Below are 17,516 nucleotides of genomic sequence, written 5' to 3'. Positions count from 1 at the left end.
AAAAGCACTGATTGACAGCGTTGGGAAACCAAGCCCTCTGGCCAAACACAGGATGTGGGCACTGCCAGTTCTCCTTCAGGAATGTGGGCCTGGAAGGGACTTCTGGGTCATCGAGTCAGGTCCCCTGCTGTTACAGGGATCATGCCGTTCTTTCATAAACTGGTCTAGCACCAGCTTGCCAGTGCCTAGTTATAGGGTACAATCCCCAACTTGACAGATTCATTTCAAAGCATTGCAACCAGAGTTGCATATTCATGTGCCAGCTTGTTCAGAAATCTAGGATGGAGATCATCTAGGACTCTCGACTGAACGTTCCCACCTGCGATGTGGTTATTTCCACTTCTATACTCTAACTCCCACTAGGCGTCCTGCCTTTGCCACTGTGCTCATCATCCCCCTCCCTTTTTGAAAACTGTGAAGTATTCATGGAGTGTTTTGTCTGTGCCTACCTGCCCTGATTTTTACTGCATAACATCCTCCTTCTTCCTCTTTGTTCATTCTTTATTTATGTAGCCAAATGCTGTTTTGTTTAATATCCTTTGGAAATTCTAACATAGCTCACCTACAGTTTTATCAGATGAAAGAAGGCAATCCATTCTTCGTTCCAACTCATGACTTGTATACTTTGCTCAACCTGCCAATGAAGGTGCACACTTTCATATTAGGAGGGAAGTGGACTGTCCATCAGCTCCTTTTGCACAGAGGCTGCCTTATTTCTGTAGCTAAATGACAAGTGAAAAGGCCACTGTAAGCCTATTCAGCATTTTCTCCTTACATGTACAATAGCTTAGTAATTGCAATGCACGATCTCAAAGTACCACTATTATTTTAAAAAGCCCTGGCTGAAACATTATGGAATACTGATCTGCTTTTTGATGATTTCCACAAATGCTTTTATTATTTTCTTTAAATCCATATTGATGTTCATCTGCAGAGGAACTTACTTCATTTATAAAGTAAGAAGGGAGACTTGAACTATTTGAGCTGCTAAAGCAGGGATGGGCAAAATACAGCCCACGGGCTGCATCCAGCCCATGATGCCATTCTGTCTGGCTCACGGGGCCCCTAAAAACAATTTGAAAAATTATTATTTCTCTGCCCTTGGCTCCTGTCAGAAATGACATGAACCACGGGCAGTAGGACCCAAGGGAAGCCCGGTAGGCTCCAACAACATCAGGGCCCCCCAGCTCCACCCCACAGCCGGAAGCCCCAGCTGGGGTTTCTGGGCCAGGAGCATGTGACTGCCCCGTGGGAAGCTCAGGTAAGTGGGGGGAGACCCCAGGCAAGGAAGGAGTGTAGGGAGGGAAGCGGCCCCTCCCCACCCATGCCCGGTGTCCTGTGGTGCAGCTGCTTGCAGCTTGGGGCACTGGGCAGGGGAGGGGCCGCTTTTCCCCCTTGCCCTTGCAGTTCCCTGGCCTGAGCTGAGCCCTGGTGCCCGGCATCCTGTGGTGCAGCTGCTTGCAGCCTGTGTGGGGCTGCCTGTGCCCACTCCAGACAGCCCCACGCAGGCTGCAAGTGCTTGCAGCTTGGGGCACTGGGCAGGGGAGGGGCCGCTTTTCCCCCTGTGGTCAGCTTTTCCCTGGGCTTTTCCCTGTGCAGAGAAAAGTGGCCCCTCGCCCACCCCATGCCCGGCACCCTGCACTGCAGGTGCTCGCAGCTCGCACAGGGCTGTCCAGAGCAGGCAGCCCCACGCAGGCTGTGAGCAGCTGCAGCGCGGGACGCCGGGCATGGGGTGGGGAGGGGGTGCTTTCTCTACCCACCCCCCTGCACTCAGCACCACCTTGTAACCTGGCCCCACTGCCAAGCTGGTGCTGAGCACGGGGAAAAGTGGCCCCTCGCCTGCCCCATGGCCAGTGCTGCAGCCACTCACAGCCTGCCTGCTCCAGACAGCCCCGCGTGGGCTGCGAGCGCTTGCAGAAGGGAGTGCCAGCCATGGGGTAGGCGAGGGGCCACTTTTCCCCACACTCAGCAACAGCTTCTTCCCCACTGGCGAGCAGGGGGTCAGGGCTGTGCACTGCCCCCCACCTGTACCATGGAGCTGGGGGGCACTGGGTGTGAGCGGGCGGGGAGCCAGTGGGAGTACAGGCCCCGCATCGGTGTCCTGGGGCCAGTGCCGGCGGGGCCCAGAGCAGGGTGGCAGGAGTGCAGGGTCCCAGCTGGCCGGGGCTGTGGAGCCAGGCCAGCTCCCCTCTCCCTGCTGGTGCAGCACAGCCCAGCTCCACGGACCCCTGCCAGCCTGCGCCCCGCTTTGGGCCCACCAGAGCTGGCCCTGGGACATCGGTCCCAAGATGGTGACTGGGGGTGGGGCTATCCATGCGGCCCTCAACAGCCTGCCAAAACAGGGTAAGCGGCCCTCTGCTCAAAATAATTGCCCGCCCCGATCTAAAGGGTAGGTTTGAGCAGAGCCCTCCTATGAAGGCTACCTAGCAGAAGAGTATCACAGAGCGGAGAAGCTGAGGTTCCTTGAGGTGCTGCTTGGCGTCAAAGGGCCTCATCTTTTCCTGCTGCTCTAAGCTGACTCCAAAAGGCACTTTTCCCTCACCCACTTCTAGGGGTCTCCCACTTACTCTCTTCCTGCAAACAATAGATTGCCAAAACCAGAGAGGGATAAGAACAGAGTCACCCTTCCCTTCAATGTACAGCCTGCTCCAAGAGTCTGACTCCAACCCTGGCTGAAGCAGGAAAAGTGAGATCCCAAAACCATCCTTACCGCCAACACTTTCCCCAGGCACGGTGATCTGGGCTAAGGTGCTCTCATTGGCCCAATGTACCCCGGCTACTTCTCTTCCCAAGGGCAGTGTCTGTTGGTGGAAATACACAAAGGTGATACTGTAGTGCTTTTTCAGTCAAAATCCAGGGAATAACAATTACTGCCATTCTTAAAAGCGGCTAGACCATGCATGGGCAAAATGTGGCCTGTGGGCCGGATGTGGCCCACCAGACCATTCTATCCGGCCCGCAGGGACCCTAAAAAATTTACAAAATTAATATTTATCTGCCCCTGGCTGCCTGTCATGTGGCCTTCGATGGCTTACCAAAACTCAGGAAGCGGCCCCCCCGCCTGAAATAATTGCCCCCCTATGCTAAAGCAATAGGTATTCATAGAAATCCATCTAAGAAAATAAAATTTTGGAACAGAGGCTAGGAACAGATGTTGTATTTGTTCCTGGGTGAGTAGTATCTGCATTTGTCCCAAACCAGAAATATTCTGGGATTGGCAAAAGCACACATCACCCCTCTAATCAGGGGTAAGTGAACGTCTGATGCACTGCTGCTTTCCTGTCACTGATTCGGTGTTGCAATCCTGAGATGGCTATCCAGACATATCTTGTGATGTCCTTGGATAAACTGTTAGTACATCTTATGCCATGAACATTTTTAGGGAGTAATACTAATTTGTTCTTTCTCTCTCGCACTTCAGTTTCTTCCAAGGGCTATTATATAAAATAACTGCTTGCGAATCCAAAGCCATGTCACTTCATAAAAGTATATCGTAATATCTTGAGTGTCTAGGATCATGCAGATGTAAAAGTAAAGACAGACCTCTTAGATCTTCTAATCCGTCTGCTATTAAGAACTATTGTTTTGGGGGTTTGCTGCCAGTTCACCTAGTCCTGGAATCAGGTAACGGAATATTTTTAGTTTTAGAATAGTTATCAAATTTTATTATTATACAATTACAGTTAGTGCAATAATGTAGTCTTCTGTGGGAATTGGTAGACACTCCAGCACTGGGAATACTTAAAACAGGGTTTAAAACACTGCACAGGAGACATGAATCAGTTCTTCATTAATGACTTCGGTAGTGAATGCATTGTAATTCAGTCCTTGTCTTAGATGTGCTTTAAGACAGGGCTAAAGGATTCATACCCTGAATAAGATCTGTTCTGTCACCTCTATTCTAGAGCTGTCCTTTACTTCCCAAGAAATCCTGACTTCCCCGTCCTTGTGCTGACTGCTGTTGTAACCCCTCTGGCAGCAGACACGGTTGATGTAGGTGGTGGCATCACAGAAGTTCAGCTTCCTGGGGTACCTCATCCTTTATACCCAGGTGGTGCTGCTTTGTCTCAGACCAGTATATGACTGGCACAGCCATCAAGCCAAGAAAAGCAGAGCAGGTCTGAAATTACTTGTATAGCCAGATCCTTATGTAGCAACTTGAGCTATGATGTCAATGGAGATCACATTAAGCATCCAAGTTTACTGTTTTCATCATAAAATTAAACAATATTTTTTGTCTTAACTGAAGAGATTTTGAGGCATTAACCAACATCCCTAGGGTACATCTTGAGGCTGCTTAAACAGAGGAATCCCCATCAGTCCTAAAAATCTCCCTTAATCCTAGTTTCCAAACACTGCCAGTAGAATGCCTGAGGGCTTTTTGTTGCCATGCTCAGATTTAAAAAGCATGACCTTTAAAATATTTGGATCCCAGGCCATTCAGTACTCTAAATATTATGAGGTTCCTCATTGACTTGCACCTGGAATGAAAAGACAGTGTCTAAACAGATAGTCCTTCAGTCTCTCCAGACAAAAGAAATCACATTTTCCAACCAAAGGCAATGTGAGAAGACCCAGAACCAGCTGCATAGATCAGACGAACCCTGGTCTTCTATAGAAGCCAAGCACTTGCAACGGCTCTTCACTCACTTTCTCAGTTGAGTGCGTTTGTATAAGAAATGATTTGTGTGTGGCTGTCTGCCTATCAGAGCCTGTTTGGGGTGATCTTCTAAAAGAATAAATGTGAGGCTGTGCTTAGTCCCGAGTTTGATTTAGATCCACCGTTGTTTAGATGCAGTACAGCAGCTGGGGAGAACAGTCCGGTATGGTACCTGTCTCTTCCCCTTTTTTTGTCACACTCACTACATGCAGCTTGTTTCTTCTTGGCAGATACTGTGTCCACCTACACTTTCATACAGTGCCTAATACTGGCCACTGTTGTCCCCCTGCTTTACCTGCGGCAGCAACGGAAGTGCAGCATGAGCTTCCCTCACAGAGGCATTGACAGGGTAGACCAAGATAAGGTTGCCACGATCTACCCAGGACCAGACCCTTACCTACCGCCGGCATCTTGAAGGGGTCCAGGTTAAGGTTAACAGCAGAGGAGCTCTCATCCATTGCCTTGCTGGCACCACCTGGGGTGGAAGTTTCCAAATGCTTCGTGCCTCCGCTTTGGCACTTGTGTATGCTCCTGCTGAGTACTGTGCACCAGCATGGGGTGGGAGCATGCACCCTAAGCTAGTGGACTCCACCCTTAACAGTATCTTGAGAACCATCACTAGATGCCTTATGCCAACTCCTGTTGGCTGTTTACCAGTCCTCTCGGGCCTTCTACCCTTCGACATCCCTGTTGGGGCTGGACCCGATGACCTGCAAGGTCCCTTCCAGCCCCTGACAATCTATGAATCTATTAATGAATCCATAGACAAGCTGCCACCCTGGCCCTAGGCCTCAAAGCCCAAGTCCAGACCAATCTTGGCACCTCCAGCCTAGTAGTTGCAAGCCAGAAAACCCACCATCACCTGAAGTCTTGGAACCCATTCTCCAATTAGACCAATATGCTCATCAAATCTACGGATGGCATGTCACCCGCAGCATGGACCTCCCATCACTGGAGCAGGCCATATGCTGCCCAAGAACTGCAGCTGGAGAACTTCATCCTCAATACCAGCTTCTGCCCCTCAGGCTGGTAGTTGCTCTGCAGGGCCTAGACTGCTCTTAAGAGTCTCAGAGTAGGTTTTGGAGCATTTAGGGCAAGCATGCACTCTTTACACGTCTCCAGCAACACTGGTTGCAGCTGTGGTGCTCAAGCTCAGATGGCCAACTACATCCTCTATGAATACCCTTATGGCTTTCCTTCGTATGCACAAGGTCTTACTTACCTTGACCATTCAACTTGTTGCTGGCTTTCTCGCCCTTGTGCCTCTGACATGAGTGTGGCGACACTCGCTTCATCACCATCACCTGTGGCAGGTCGAGGTGCTACGTCGTTTGGTTGTGTAACAGGGTTGAATGTAGTTTTGCTAATAGGTTAGACAAAGATTTTGTATGTGATAGTTTAGATAGGGATGATCCTGCCTCTTGCCCCTTCTAGTCCTACTTTTCTGTGATTTTAATCCAGTAGGAGCCCTGATCTGGATTGGTGCCTTCCAGCAGTCCTGCATGTAAAGAGTTAAGAAATATGTAACTTGCATCTGAGATGCACAGATGTTATGACAATAAACGTGGTGGAAAAACTGAGGAATACATGTCACTTGCTGGCTGTGATTTGTAATGTTCAGATAGATTTTACAGAGGTTAAGGCTAGAAGGGACCCTGAGATCATTTAGTCTGTCCTGGAGTATGAGCCAGACCTTTAAATTCTCCCAGCTAGCCAATCTTGACTTCTGTTTAAACCAGAGCATTTCAGTCCTTGAGAAGCAAACAAACTATAGTGGGTTGCCGTCAGAGGATAGGAGAGACATTATTGTCACCACTGCTCACATCCAGTCAATTGAAGGGCATTGATTAAAGTGAAATCTGCCCAGAAAATCCTACTAGCTAATCTGTACCTCTTTATCATTAAATATATACTTCCTGCCTCTGTTTATTTGAGAGTAGCCCCGAAAGACATGCAATTTCTTTTGTTGGGTGTAATACAAATATATATATATATGTACCCTGAGACCAAAATATGTGTGTAGAGTGTATGGCAAATTGCAAACATCATGCTCTTCTGCTAAGTGCTTGGAGAGGATCTACTTGAGGACATGTTTATGGGAAGCTACTCTCAGATTGTGGTGTCAAATCCCCAAACCTTACTTTCCGTATCCCAAAGAAGTGCTTTTCTGTAAATAAGGAAGATTTCCTATAATTGACTCTTGAATACTTTAAACTAGCCTACAGACTCTTTTACATAATAAGAAAACAGTGGTTCATCTGAAATGGGAGTGTTTTGAAGTGAATCATTTAATTTGCTTAGCTAAAGAGTTTTCCACTAAATTTAATTTTAAACTGCTTCCCTTTCATTAAAGTTCAAGTTGGACTTAAGTATTTAATTGCATTAGGTGAAGAGCCATAAAAGAAAATGAGGATAACGTATGTATCAGAGAGCAAAAATATATTTTTTCGTTTTGGGCAACCAGGATAAATTGAACTGCAAGCATGGAGGTCTCTCAGTAAACATTTCCTGTGTTTCTAGAAAGGGTTTGGGGTTTTTTTAGCATTTTAAATAGGTAACTTGTATGAACTATGTTTATACATAATTTTAGGGCTAAATTTTCAAATATGGGTTTGCTTGTGGGGGGCAGGGTGGGTGGAATCTGAGCACAATCAAAACTGCCAGATATGCTCACCTGTGAAAAGTTTATCTGACTTTTCACACTCGTGAAAAGTCAGGTGCACTCATTTTTGAGAGCGCTCTGAAATGGGTGTCTAATTCTAATTCACAATGAATCGTTAGGCTCAGGATTTCAGTGCGAACCGTGGGTGTTCTGCGGCCCTTGAAAATCAGGTTGTCTGCGCCTAGAGTGGTCTAGTACTTGTATACCTCGTTTTGAAAACCCAAGCTGGACATTCAGCGAGCCTGTATTTTCACATTTTCTCCACCCCCTGTTGGCTGGATGAAAGGTATTCACATTCAGATTTCTTTTTTTTCCTTCCAACACAACTGGTTGTGACACCAGACAAATTAGTGAGCATTTTTTCTACATGATTAATCAGTGCGCTGTTGCTTCTGGCGTGTTGTGGAGTTGCTCAGAGGGTTAAAAACAAAACCAAGAAACAAAAAACCTTCCAGTGACTTTGACAGCTGTCAAATGATTTAAGCAAAACAAATTTCTGAGTGATGTTTGAGTCTCTATTTAACATTAAATCTAAAGCACATGCAGTATCCTTTGGCTTGGTTAACTGGACGTACTAGTTTTAAATCATTATTGTACCTTTCTTTCCACTTGAAATTAATCTGCTGGTGGTTAGCAGTGAAGTGCATGGGAACAAGAGGTTCTTTATCTGCATTCCTGAATGGCTGTGTCGAAGCTGCAGGTTTCTATTTTAAAGTGAGGCGTTAATCTGAAAGTAGCTGTGTAGAAATTATCCTTTCTTATGCAGTAGACCCAGTGGTTTTCAACTTTTTTCATTTGCGGACCTCTCACAAATTTTGAATGGAGGTGCAAACCCCTTTGAATTGTAAGCGTGGGTATTCAGACACTTTTGGTTGATCAGAGGCATCTTTCAGAGACCCCTTAGATACTGGACCCCAAGGGGTTCATGGACTGCAGATTGACAACCACTGCAGTAGACCAAATGGTTGTGCCTGGTGACTTGACAAAAACACACTTTTCTCCTTTTTGTGTGGCTCAGTAAGTGTTCTAGATTCTGTTCTGCCGTTCGCAGTATCACCAGATAGTTAAATTATTGATGCAAGGCCAGATTCTCCCTTTGCTAAGAACTGGACAATGTCATTGTCTCCAATGGCATTAAGTAAATGCAGCTGGGGTAAAATTTAGCTAACAGATTGCATTACTGATGATAATGCACAACCAGGAACGGACCCATGTTAATTCTTTGCATTCAGGCAGAGATTGTCATTCTAGCAGCTGGAATAGCATCATTTTACTTGCAAAGCAAAGTGAGATCTGGAGCAATTGGGAAGGGAGAACATAGAAACCCTGCATCTGTCTTAACTATGCTTCCTAGAAATGTTTAATACGATGTACAGATCTTTGTCCCTTGTATATAGGCCCAGTTTCTGTTGACTGCAGTTAGGGCTGGAGGCAGATTTTTGTCCACTTTATATCAAGCCTGTATTTATGGAGCCATTTGATCTATCACCTGTGTTAATAAACACTTCAAGCTATGTGTAAATGAGTGGGGGTTTTACCCTTCGGGGACCTTTTGGATCACCCTCAAGTCATGTTGATTTTGTAAATGCTTGAACAGTTTATTCAATAAACTCAAATGACCCTGAAGGAAATGCTGAATTTTAAATTAAAGCCGAAATCCAAGGAACTGCCGCATCTGCACTGGTAAAAATGTGTTTTTCTTGTGGGAATAGAAAAGAGGGATTCAAAACAGGGCAGAGCTGGGTTACCTGAATCCTCATTCAAGAGCACATTTCTAATAGCAGCTATCTGCTAGGTTCCCATTGAAGTCGGTGGAAATTAGGCACCTAAATACCTTGTTAAAATCTGACCTGACCTTTCCCCATGGCTTGTGATTGTTGTAGAAACTTTGGTTGCATAAAATACTTGGCAAGGTGAGAAGAATGGAAATGTTACAAGACCTGGCTTAACTCGGCTCCACTAGTCTTTCCTGCCCAGAGCACGGGGGCTGAACCCAGTGATCTCATGCGGTCCCTTCCAGCCCTAAACTTCTGCGAATCTGTGTATATTGGCTAAATCTTGAGCACGTCTGAAACCTTGGGGCTACAAGAAGAAATGGCTCTAAGAAACCAAATGCATTCAGAACAAAGACTTGCTAAATATTGAGGAAGAAACGGACATGTAAATATGCTCCCTTGTGGTTGAAGGCAGGCATGAGCTGAGCTCAGACTTGTCTGGGGGTAGATGCATGTCCATTGACTGCTGTCGAGTTGAATTTTGCCTCCGGTACACATAGTCAGTAGTTTTCTGTTGCATCACTTCTATCCGTCACCTCTTTGTAAAGTCATGGCAAATAATGCATGACAGAAGTCAACTGAAGGGGCAGAAGCTATTCCTTTAACTTCCACATATTTATCTCAAGACCACTTATTTATATAAAACTGTTCTGCTCAGTCTCTCTGATTTAATGTTATATGGACATGGAGTATTGCTTTGGCTCGGCAAGGCTCTCCATCAGCATGTAGCAAATGAATACTGTGAAAGCTTCTCTATGAATTGCCATCTTTTACAATTCTCCTCTGTGCCCAAGGCCATCTTTTCCTAACTGTTACATCTCATTTTGCTTTCTTTCAGGGTTTTGAAGATCCCAAGGACAAGTAAGCACATTTTATTTTTGTCATAAAATCTTGCTGGTTCTAGATTCCTCCCCTTCCTCCTCCAAATGAAACTAATGGTTTAGGTAAATGAGCCAGCACCGGGGCCTGGAGTCCCCGGTTGTCTTCACTGATCAGATGCAACGGCTGCTCTGCAGGGATGCCCTTCGGGGACGTGAGGGTTGGTGGCCCTCCAAGAACACCCTGTTTCTGAGCATCTCTGTTGAGAGGGCTGGCCAGGGAATTAATGAGTGCCAGTGGCAGAGCCAGCTCTAGATGGTACTGGTACACATGGGACCCTCTTAATCAGGGCCCTTGCGTGAAAAATCTTGAGCAGTAACCACTGTCATAATATTTCTGCTTTATCATTTAAGGAATTCTAGAGAAGGGCTTGAAAGAGAGTGGGTCAGTATAGTTCAGCTTAGGTAAAGTGATAGGGTAGGAACCGTGGGAGAACAAGAAGGCCGCAGAAATAAAATGGAAGACCCATGAGGCAGACCACTTGTTGCCTCCGTGCGGTGCGGTCCTTGGTCTCATAGGGCATCCCTGGCCCAGGTTGCCCAGCCAGCAAGAGCAGCAGCAGCGTCTTGTCGTTCCACTGTGGGATGTGGAAGCTCAATCAGAAGAAACTCAGCTGTGAAACAGAGCTATACAAAAATTTTTAGATTTTTTTTTTTTTTTTTTTCTTTCCTCGAGTTTGTTTCAATCAAACGATTTGTCGTGAGTAGTGAAGGGGAGCAGGTTGGCTAGGAAACAAATCGATGCTTCTTTGCTGATACTAAGTTTAGTTCCCAAGTGAGGCAATGGTAGAATAGGACACTTGTGAATACATGTTTGTTCACTGAGATATAAATGAATGCTACCTGTCTGTGGTGATTTAGGATTGGTGAAATCTGCCCTTCCAGGATACCCAGGGAATATTCAGCCCTACCGAGTAATGAGGAAAGACCCTTTTTACAAGCAGAGGATCTGAGGCAGAGACATTGCCCAAAGGGATGTTGTCAGTTAATTTTAGAGCCATGGGGTTCGGGTTCTGAGTTTTGCACTGACCCTCCTAGGCCATGGTTCAGATTTCTTCAGCCCTGAGAATATCGCAGGTCACCTTTGGCACAGTCCACAGGATCGAGGTCAAAATCTTTGCCAGTGGAGCCTGATTTTCAATTCTTCCCCTCTTGACCAAAAGTAAGGGGAACAGAGGAGAATCCCATTTCTGAAAACCAGACCTTTTTATGGTGCCTCCAAGTTGAACAGCCGCAAACATCGCAATCAAAAATCACAGGCCATTTCTGACAATGTTGGCTCATATGAACTAAGGACCAACCCTGCCAACAAAACATTTATTTAGTCTCTGCAATTCTACTAAGTCTGTAATAGAAATGTTTTCTCTGCCCTGTCCCCAAAGATTCCTGTGCTGCTGCTGTTGTTTCTGAACATGTACCAAGAACAAAATTTACATATAAAAGATGTTTAATGATGTTGAACCATTACTGGAAGAATGTAGTAACGAGAATGTAGTGTCAATAAATTTGCAAGAAAAGAGCACTGTTGTCACGTTCATCTGGCATGTCATTCAGCTGAGAGATTTATTCAAAATTTTCCAGTTCACACAGGTTCATGTGCCAGTGTATAATGCCTTTAAAGATTTTTGAAGGATGGGTTTTTGACTATGAACTTTGCCCTCAAACAAGTATGGTCTTTCTTTTTATTCCAATTTAGTGTTCTGACTTAAAATCCCTTTGCTTGTTTTGGTTTTATAGTCTGAGGACTACTGCCTGAGATCATATTAGCTGTAACGAGCTTTTTGCTAGATATGGGTGGAAAATGCATTTTCTGTCTAGTGGAAAAACTTTGAGTTTCAGAATTTTTCTGCCTTGAATCGGGGGGAAGAGGCACAATTTTGAAACCATTTTCTGGAATTTTTTTTTTTTCACAAAGTTTCTTTTAGAAGGATCCAAGCTTTCTTTTCCACTAAATTTAAAAAATACCACTGTGCTTGTGAGCATTGTGATTCTGATAGTCTTGAATATAAAAGTAAATTTTAAAACCAAACTGGGAGGTGACAGGTGGTTCAGGAAGGTCCAGGAAGGCCATGCTTGTGCATATCTGGTGACTCTTCCTGTACCAGAATATAAACAGGTTTATACCCTGTCCCACCAGATCGTGGAACTGCCCCAACAGTGCTTCTTGCAGGGCCGCGGTCCAGAGAACAGGAACAGGAGGGGTAAACCCCACAAGGAACTCTGAGTTTAAGCATTTGATGCAACTAAATGTTTAGGAAAGTCAGAAAAATAAACATGAATTCCAGGAGAAGCTGTCTTCAGAGTAAGGGATTACTGTGGACAGACTGGATCTTGCTTTAAATTAGCTTGCTTACATACTGCCAGCAATGTAATTGCAGCAGCGTGGAACTCGGCACAGGCTTCAGAAACAATCCATGAACTGGACAAATGCCTAGGTGAGTATCCGGTGCTGAGCTGAGCTCCACGCTACTGAGAATGGACTTCATTCAGTACCTAAGCCAGCTATAAGTATGTCTGCACGAGCTGCAGACGCAGCAGTGACTACAGTGTAAACACACTCTCGTTAGAGGTGGAACGACCCGCTCGCTGATCCTAAAACAGCCAGCTGTGGTCAAGAGCTGCAGAGAGTTCCTCCATTTCCTCCCATGCTGTGCTGTTGTACCGAAACTATGACTCCAGCTGAAGCTCACAGAGACGACGATGATGTCTTTACCTGGGGTTCTTGGAGAAGGATTTTACTTATCCCCTGTGTGATATAAAACGGCTAAATTTAAATGGTCCAAATGTATAAATAACCAGCAGGAACTTGGATCGCATTCTATAAATACGAAAACTAGCAATTTCCTTGCTCATTTAATGAGTCTGGAGGACGGGATTATGAGGCCTGGATGAAAATAAGCAATGGCTTTTTGTATATTTGAGCAGATGTGGTTTCTTTAAAACAAACATCTAGAAGTAAATTAAATTTCCTTTCCTCCGAGGGGAAAACTAAATTTTGTTTCAGAAGTGGAATATATGTTGATGGAGTAACCTCAGCAGCCAAAAAATAAAGCAGCCCTACTCTGCTCCCATACACTTATTCAAACGTAATGTTTTGCTGTTCTAATATATGTAGCTAGTATATATTGGTATCGCTTCCTTTGGCTGGAGTTGTATGACCAGCAGTGTGTCATACTGCAGTAAAACCTGATTTTTTTTCTTTTCTTGGTCAGATGTATACAGGTCCCACTGAGTGAAACAGAAGTTGTGGGTGCTTAACACTTCTGAAAACCAGGTCCAAAAAAACTAAAAGCTAGTGAAACATCTTTCAATACAAGTCATTAGGAGCATTATTATTATTATTATTATTATTTTTAAGAACAGTGATATTGTTCCCATTTTGGCCAGCCTTAAAAATCTGAGTAGCTTGTGTGTGCAACACTCATGCCTATAAAGGCCTTTCAGTGATAGGCATGTTACAACTGATGTCGGTTGTGTGCATGATCCTGTTATATAGCTCTTCGAACAGCTAGTGGATTTTTGGTACGATAATGTTTCGAGGCCCAACAAGAGCCTCCTTAAATGGGTATCATTTTCCATATAATTCTGTCTGCAACAGCACTTTTCGTGTTTCCCACTGTGCTTTATTTTGTTCTTGGAGGTCCTTGAACAATGGCTGATTTCCCATAATGCGGGTTGTGGCATCACTGTGGCGTTGCCTTATATTGATTGGGATCACGCTTGAAGATGGGGATCATATTGTCTTATGATCTACTATGAAGTACATGTAGTTGGGCATGATGGAAATAAAGCAGAATAACAACATTTCAGCTTTTAGCTTTCAATTTCTGCCATTTATTAGTTAAATACAGACCAGAAAGAAGTCACGTGACACTGATTTTAAAATAAATTGTGACTTTTGGATGCTTAATTTGAGACCCTATTAAGAGGGTTGGGCTTATAGCACTTTTGTTGGTTTTTAGCACTAATTGAAATTGATGTCCATTTAAGAAGACTCTAGTTGGGCCTTAAAAAATTATGGTATCAAAAATCCACTAGCTGTTTGAAGATCTTCCTTTATGTCTTTGGAAATGAGGTTTTACTCCTACATTGCCTTGTATTTTTCGTACCTTAAAGGTAGAAAGAGATTAGTAAAAGTTGTTATGTATTTATTTTGAGCACAGCTCTGAAATAACACAGAGGGGAATTGGGCCTATTATCTTTAATTGTTACTGAAACCAGTTCGGAAGATCAAAACTGGAGATTTTTTCCAAATTTTGAAAGTGCAACAAAAAAATTCAATAAAGAAAAGGGTATAGAGAGTAATTTTGGCAAGCTCAGCAAATTACAAACAACAGTACTGAGTTATAGGAGAGAATTAAGTGGAAGAATAAGGGAAGGAAAACCTAGTTTGGTTTTGGAGGCTGATGCATGGGGGAGCTAACAACTTGATGTTGGAGGTGGTCTGAAGGAAGGACACTAGATTAAATATCCTGACTGATGGGGATGCAAACAGTTCCAGATCATTAGATGAATAGCGCCAAATTGTCAGTTTATGTCTAGCTGAGATATTAAGAAGTAAAGAGCATAGAGTGAAATAATTGTTTGGATCACACTGGTGGGGAAAACATCAAGTTCTCACCCTTTTCCATGTTTGTGACTTGCTTAGGAATACCCAGGAAAGTATGAACCCCGAAGATGAGGTGGATGAGTTTCTGGGCCGTGCAATTGATGCCAGAAGTATTGATCGGTTACGCTCTGAGCACGTGCGCAAATTCCTCCTAACGTTCAGGGAGCCTGACTTAGAGAAGAAGGTAATGTCCTGCAAGTACTACTGCAAGAGACCACAAAGTGACTGCCACTTCTCTTATTGTTCTTTTTAAGATCAAACTTAACTTCCTGGCTTTAAATTAAGTTTCTGATGGTAGGACTCTTATGTGCCCATCACATTAACTCTAAAGAAATCTTAACTTCTGCTGAGTTTCCTGTAAAGCAGCAGGGATCAGCTGAAGGAGATGCATGGTAGAAATGCATGCCAGGCCATTTCTCTTTTTCTCTCACTAAAAGGGTCTGTTTTTACAGAAAGGTTGAAGTGCAGAATGAAACCAGAATGCTCTTCTGAGTTTTGCGAGGCCTGTCCAAGATAACACTCAAGGGGCCTGTGTATGAAGCTTCCCAGCAGAGCTGTGTGCTCTGGACACATGTAATTATATTGTTCCCAGTTCAGGACCTAGCACATACAGACCCAGGTCAGTTATCTCTGCCTGGTGCCACCTGGCACTGTGTAGCCCTGCTCACAGGCAGATCCAGCACTTTAAAAAGGTGGATGCATCTTTACTATGGGGATTAGGGGGGATGAGGCCAAGTGCACCTGGAGCCTTCAGACCTGTGAGGTTACAGGGGAAGAGGAGGGGGCAGGGAACAGGCACAGGGAGGGCGGACCTCCCTGCCACCACTGTTGCTGTCTCTAGCTGAGCCTAGCATCCCATGCTGCCTCTCCTCACAGTCCCCAGCTGCAGTGAGGCAGGAGCAATCCTGGGGCTCCCCCTGCCCCCAAGTCGGCCAGAGAAGGTGGTGGTGGTAGTGAGCAGGTCCTCTCCTTCCTGCACCACTTTTCCAGGGAGCCAGCCATGGGGAGCAACTGGACAGGAGCTGGGCTCGCGCAGGGACAGTGGCAGCAGCAGTGGCTGGTCCCTCCTTCCTTCCCTCTTGGGTGTCTCACGCTGGCCTGGGGGATAGAAACATCACTGGACTATACACAGGAACGGGGTACAACTGCACCCCACCTTCATCTGCCCCTGGCTGTATCCAGCTCTTCAACATTCTTGCCTACCGTTTTAGGAGAGGAAGGATGATCTTGTGGCTAAGGCATGGGGCTGTGACTCAGAAGATCTGGGTTTGTTTCCTGAGTGTCCCAGACAGCCGGTACCATCAGAGGCAAACCTCTTTGCCTTTTCAGTTGTCTCATCTGTAGGATAAGTGGCAGTGTGTCATTGGGGGCTGTGCAGGAGCTCATTCCAAATTTAAAGCCAACTCTATTCCGCCTGTTAACCATGTAAGTGGACTTGGGCAACCAGAGGTGATTCTATTCCACCCTGCTCAAATGCCTTAAAATGGTTAAAACAGAACAAAGTCAAGCTATTGCCCTCCTCCTTGCTTTTTTGTGACTTGGTCTCAAGTGTACCACAAGACTGGATTTTGGGGCCCACTTGTATGCCCAATAGGTGCAATAGAATCTGACCCCTAGATATCCCAATGATGGGAACTGTATGAGGAAGTACGGTTTTATCCTTCCTAGGGAAAAATTCAGCTCTGCCTTTTTTATCTTAAATATTGTGGTTTCTGGGGCAACTGGGGCTATCTTGAGCGTAAACCCTGCCTCTGGTGATAAAAGGGCAAGGCACATTTTTAATGGAAGAAGCCAGATCTATAAATCTAGCGTTGGTCAGGTTAGGTTGAGCTTGCCTGTTCTATTACTATGCCTAGAAATAATGTGGGTAACATAGAAAGCGGATGAAACGAACACCCTGGTTAAAAAGCAGGAAGCCTTTGCAGTAATTACAGTATGCTTTAAATTCTAAGCGTGTCAGATTGGGCTTGAATTAAAAATGAAGAGGCGGTTTCCCCTCCCCCTTTCATTTTATAACTTAATAAGGGAAATTAGCAGTTCACCTGTTTAAAGGGCCTGAGTGTTTCCTTGGTTTAAGAGCTGTAGTTGGAGATCAGGTGCCTTCAGTAGCTGTGCAGTCATCAAAACAGTGCAGCCATGTCCTTGCATGTGCTTTAGGACTAGCAGCGTGCACACAATTTGGATAACACAAGTCCAATTTTTCTCACAGGACTCGCTAGCAGTGTATTTATCCCATGGGAGGAAATCAATGATGGAAAAAGAGTTGAATCTGGACCAGTGTTCTCAGTCTTATTTTCATATGTACCCTGGAAGGGGCAGAATATAAATCATGCTTCGATCTGCTTGGGCTCCCCCAAGCACCCTCGGGGCTTGTGTTGCTGCACAGACTTGCTAGGAAAGAAGGGAAATTTTTGCCCATCTCCAATACCAGTTGGTAGCTCTGTGGGGGGCACTGAGTCGGGTATTTGTTTGGGGGAGGAGCAGGCTGGTGCTAAGTCTTCGCTATGCTTATTAAAACCTGTTCTTCTCCTACCAGTATTCCAAGCAGGTGGATGACAGATTCGGAGCCTATGTGGCTTGTGCCTCCTTAGTCTTCCTCTTCATCTGCTTTGTTCAGATCACAATCGTGCCACAGTGAGTAGATCTTTCCTTGCTATTTCTGTACTCTGGCATTTGTTTTTTTCTTTCCTCAAGGCTGCAGTGTACCAGAGGGAGGCAAACTCTCTAAATAATTCCTACTTAAGTGATATGAAATGCTTGTTGAGTGCATTCATTTCTGGCTATAGCATGTTAACCTTGGCTTTGGCACACAAGGGGTTTTGTTTTGCCAGCATGACTTCTCTGAATGTTTACCTCTGGATTGAGAAACTTGGTTTAGTGCATTTATAATTCGGCAGAAAAAAGAAAATCGCTAAAATGGGAACAGCTGCGT

General features: G+C 45.0%; 1 protein-coding gene across 2 annotated transcripts in view; it reads left to right on the top strand.

Moving 5' to 3' along the window:
- Positions 1-17,516, top strand: part of ADCY5 (adenylate cyclase 5) — a 319,280-nt gene that overhangs the window by 272,235 nt on the left and 29,529 nt on the right. For both annotated transcript variants that reach the window (XM_019553709.1, XM_019553710.1), the window contains exons 9-11: positions 9,936-9,958; positions 14,624-14,768; positions 17,121-17,218. In XM_019553709.1, coding sequence (XP_019409254.1) covers positions 9,936-9,958; positions 14,624-14,768; positions 17,121-17,218 — 266 coding nt within the window. The remainder of the gene's footprint in view (positions 1-9,935; positions 9,959-14,623; positions 14,769-17,120; positions 17,219-17,516) is intronic.

This window comes from Crocodylus porosus, unplaced genomic scaffold, assembly GCF_001723895.1.
Source record: "Crocodylus porosus isolate Cpor-Errol unplaced genomic scaffold, CroPor_comp1, whole genome shotgun sequence".
Classification (NCBI taxonomy): domain Eukaryota; kingdom Metazoa; phylum Chordata; order Crocodylia; family Crocodylidae; genus Crocodylus; species Crocodylus porosus.
The sequence above is the reverse complement of the archived record's forward strand: the minus strand, read 5'-3'. Positions and strand labels throughout refer to the sequence as shown.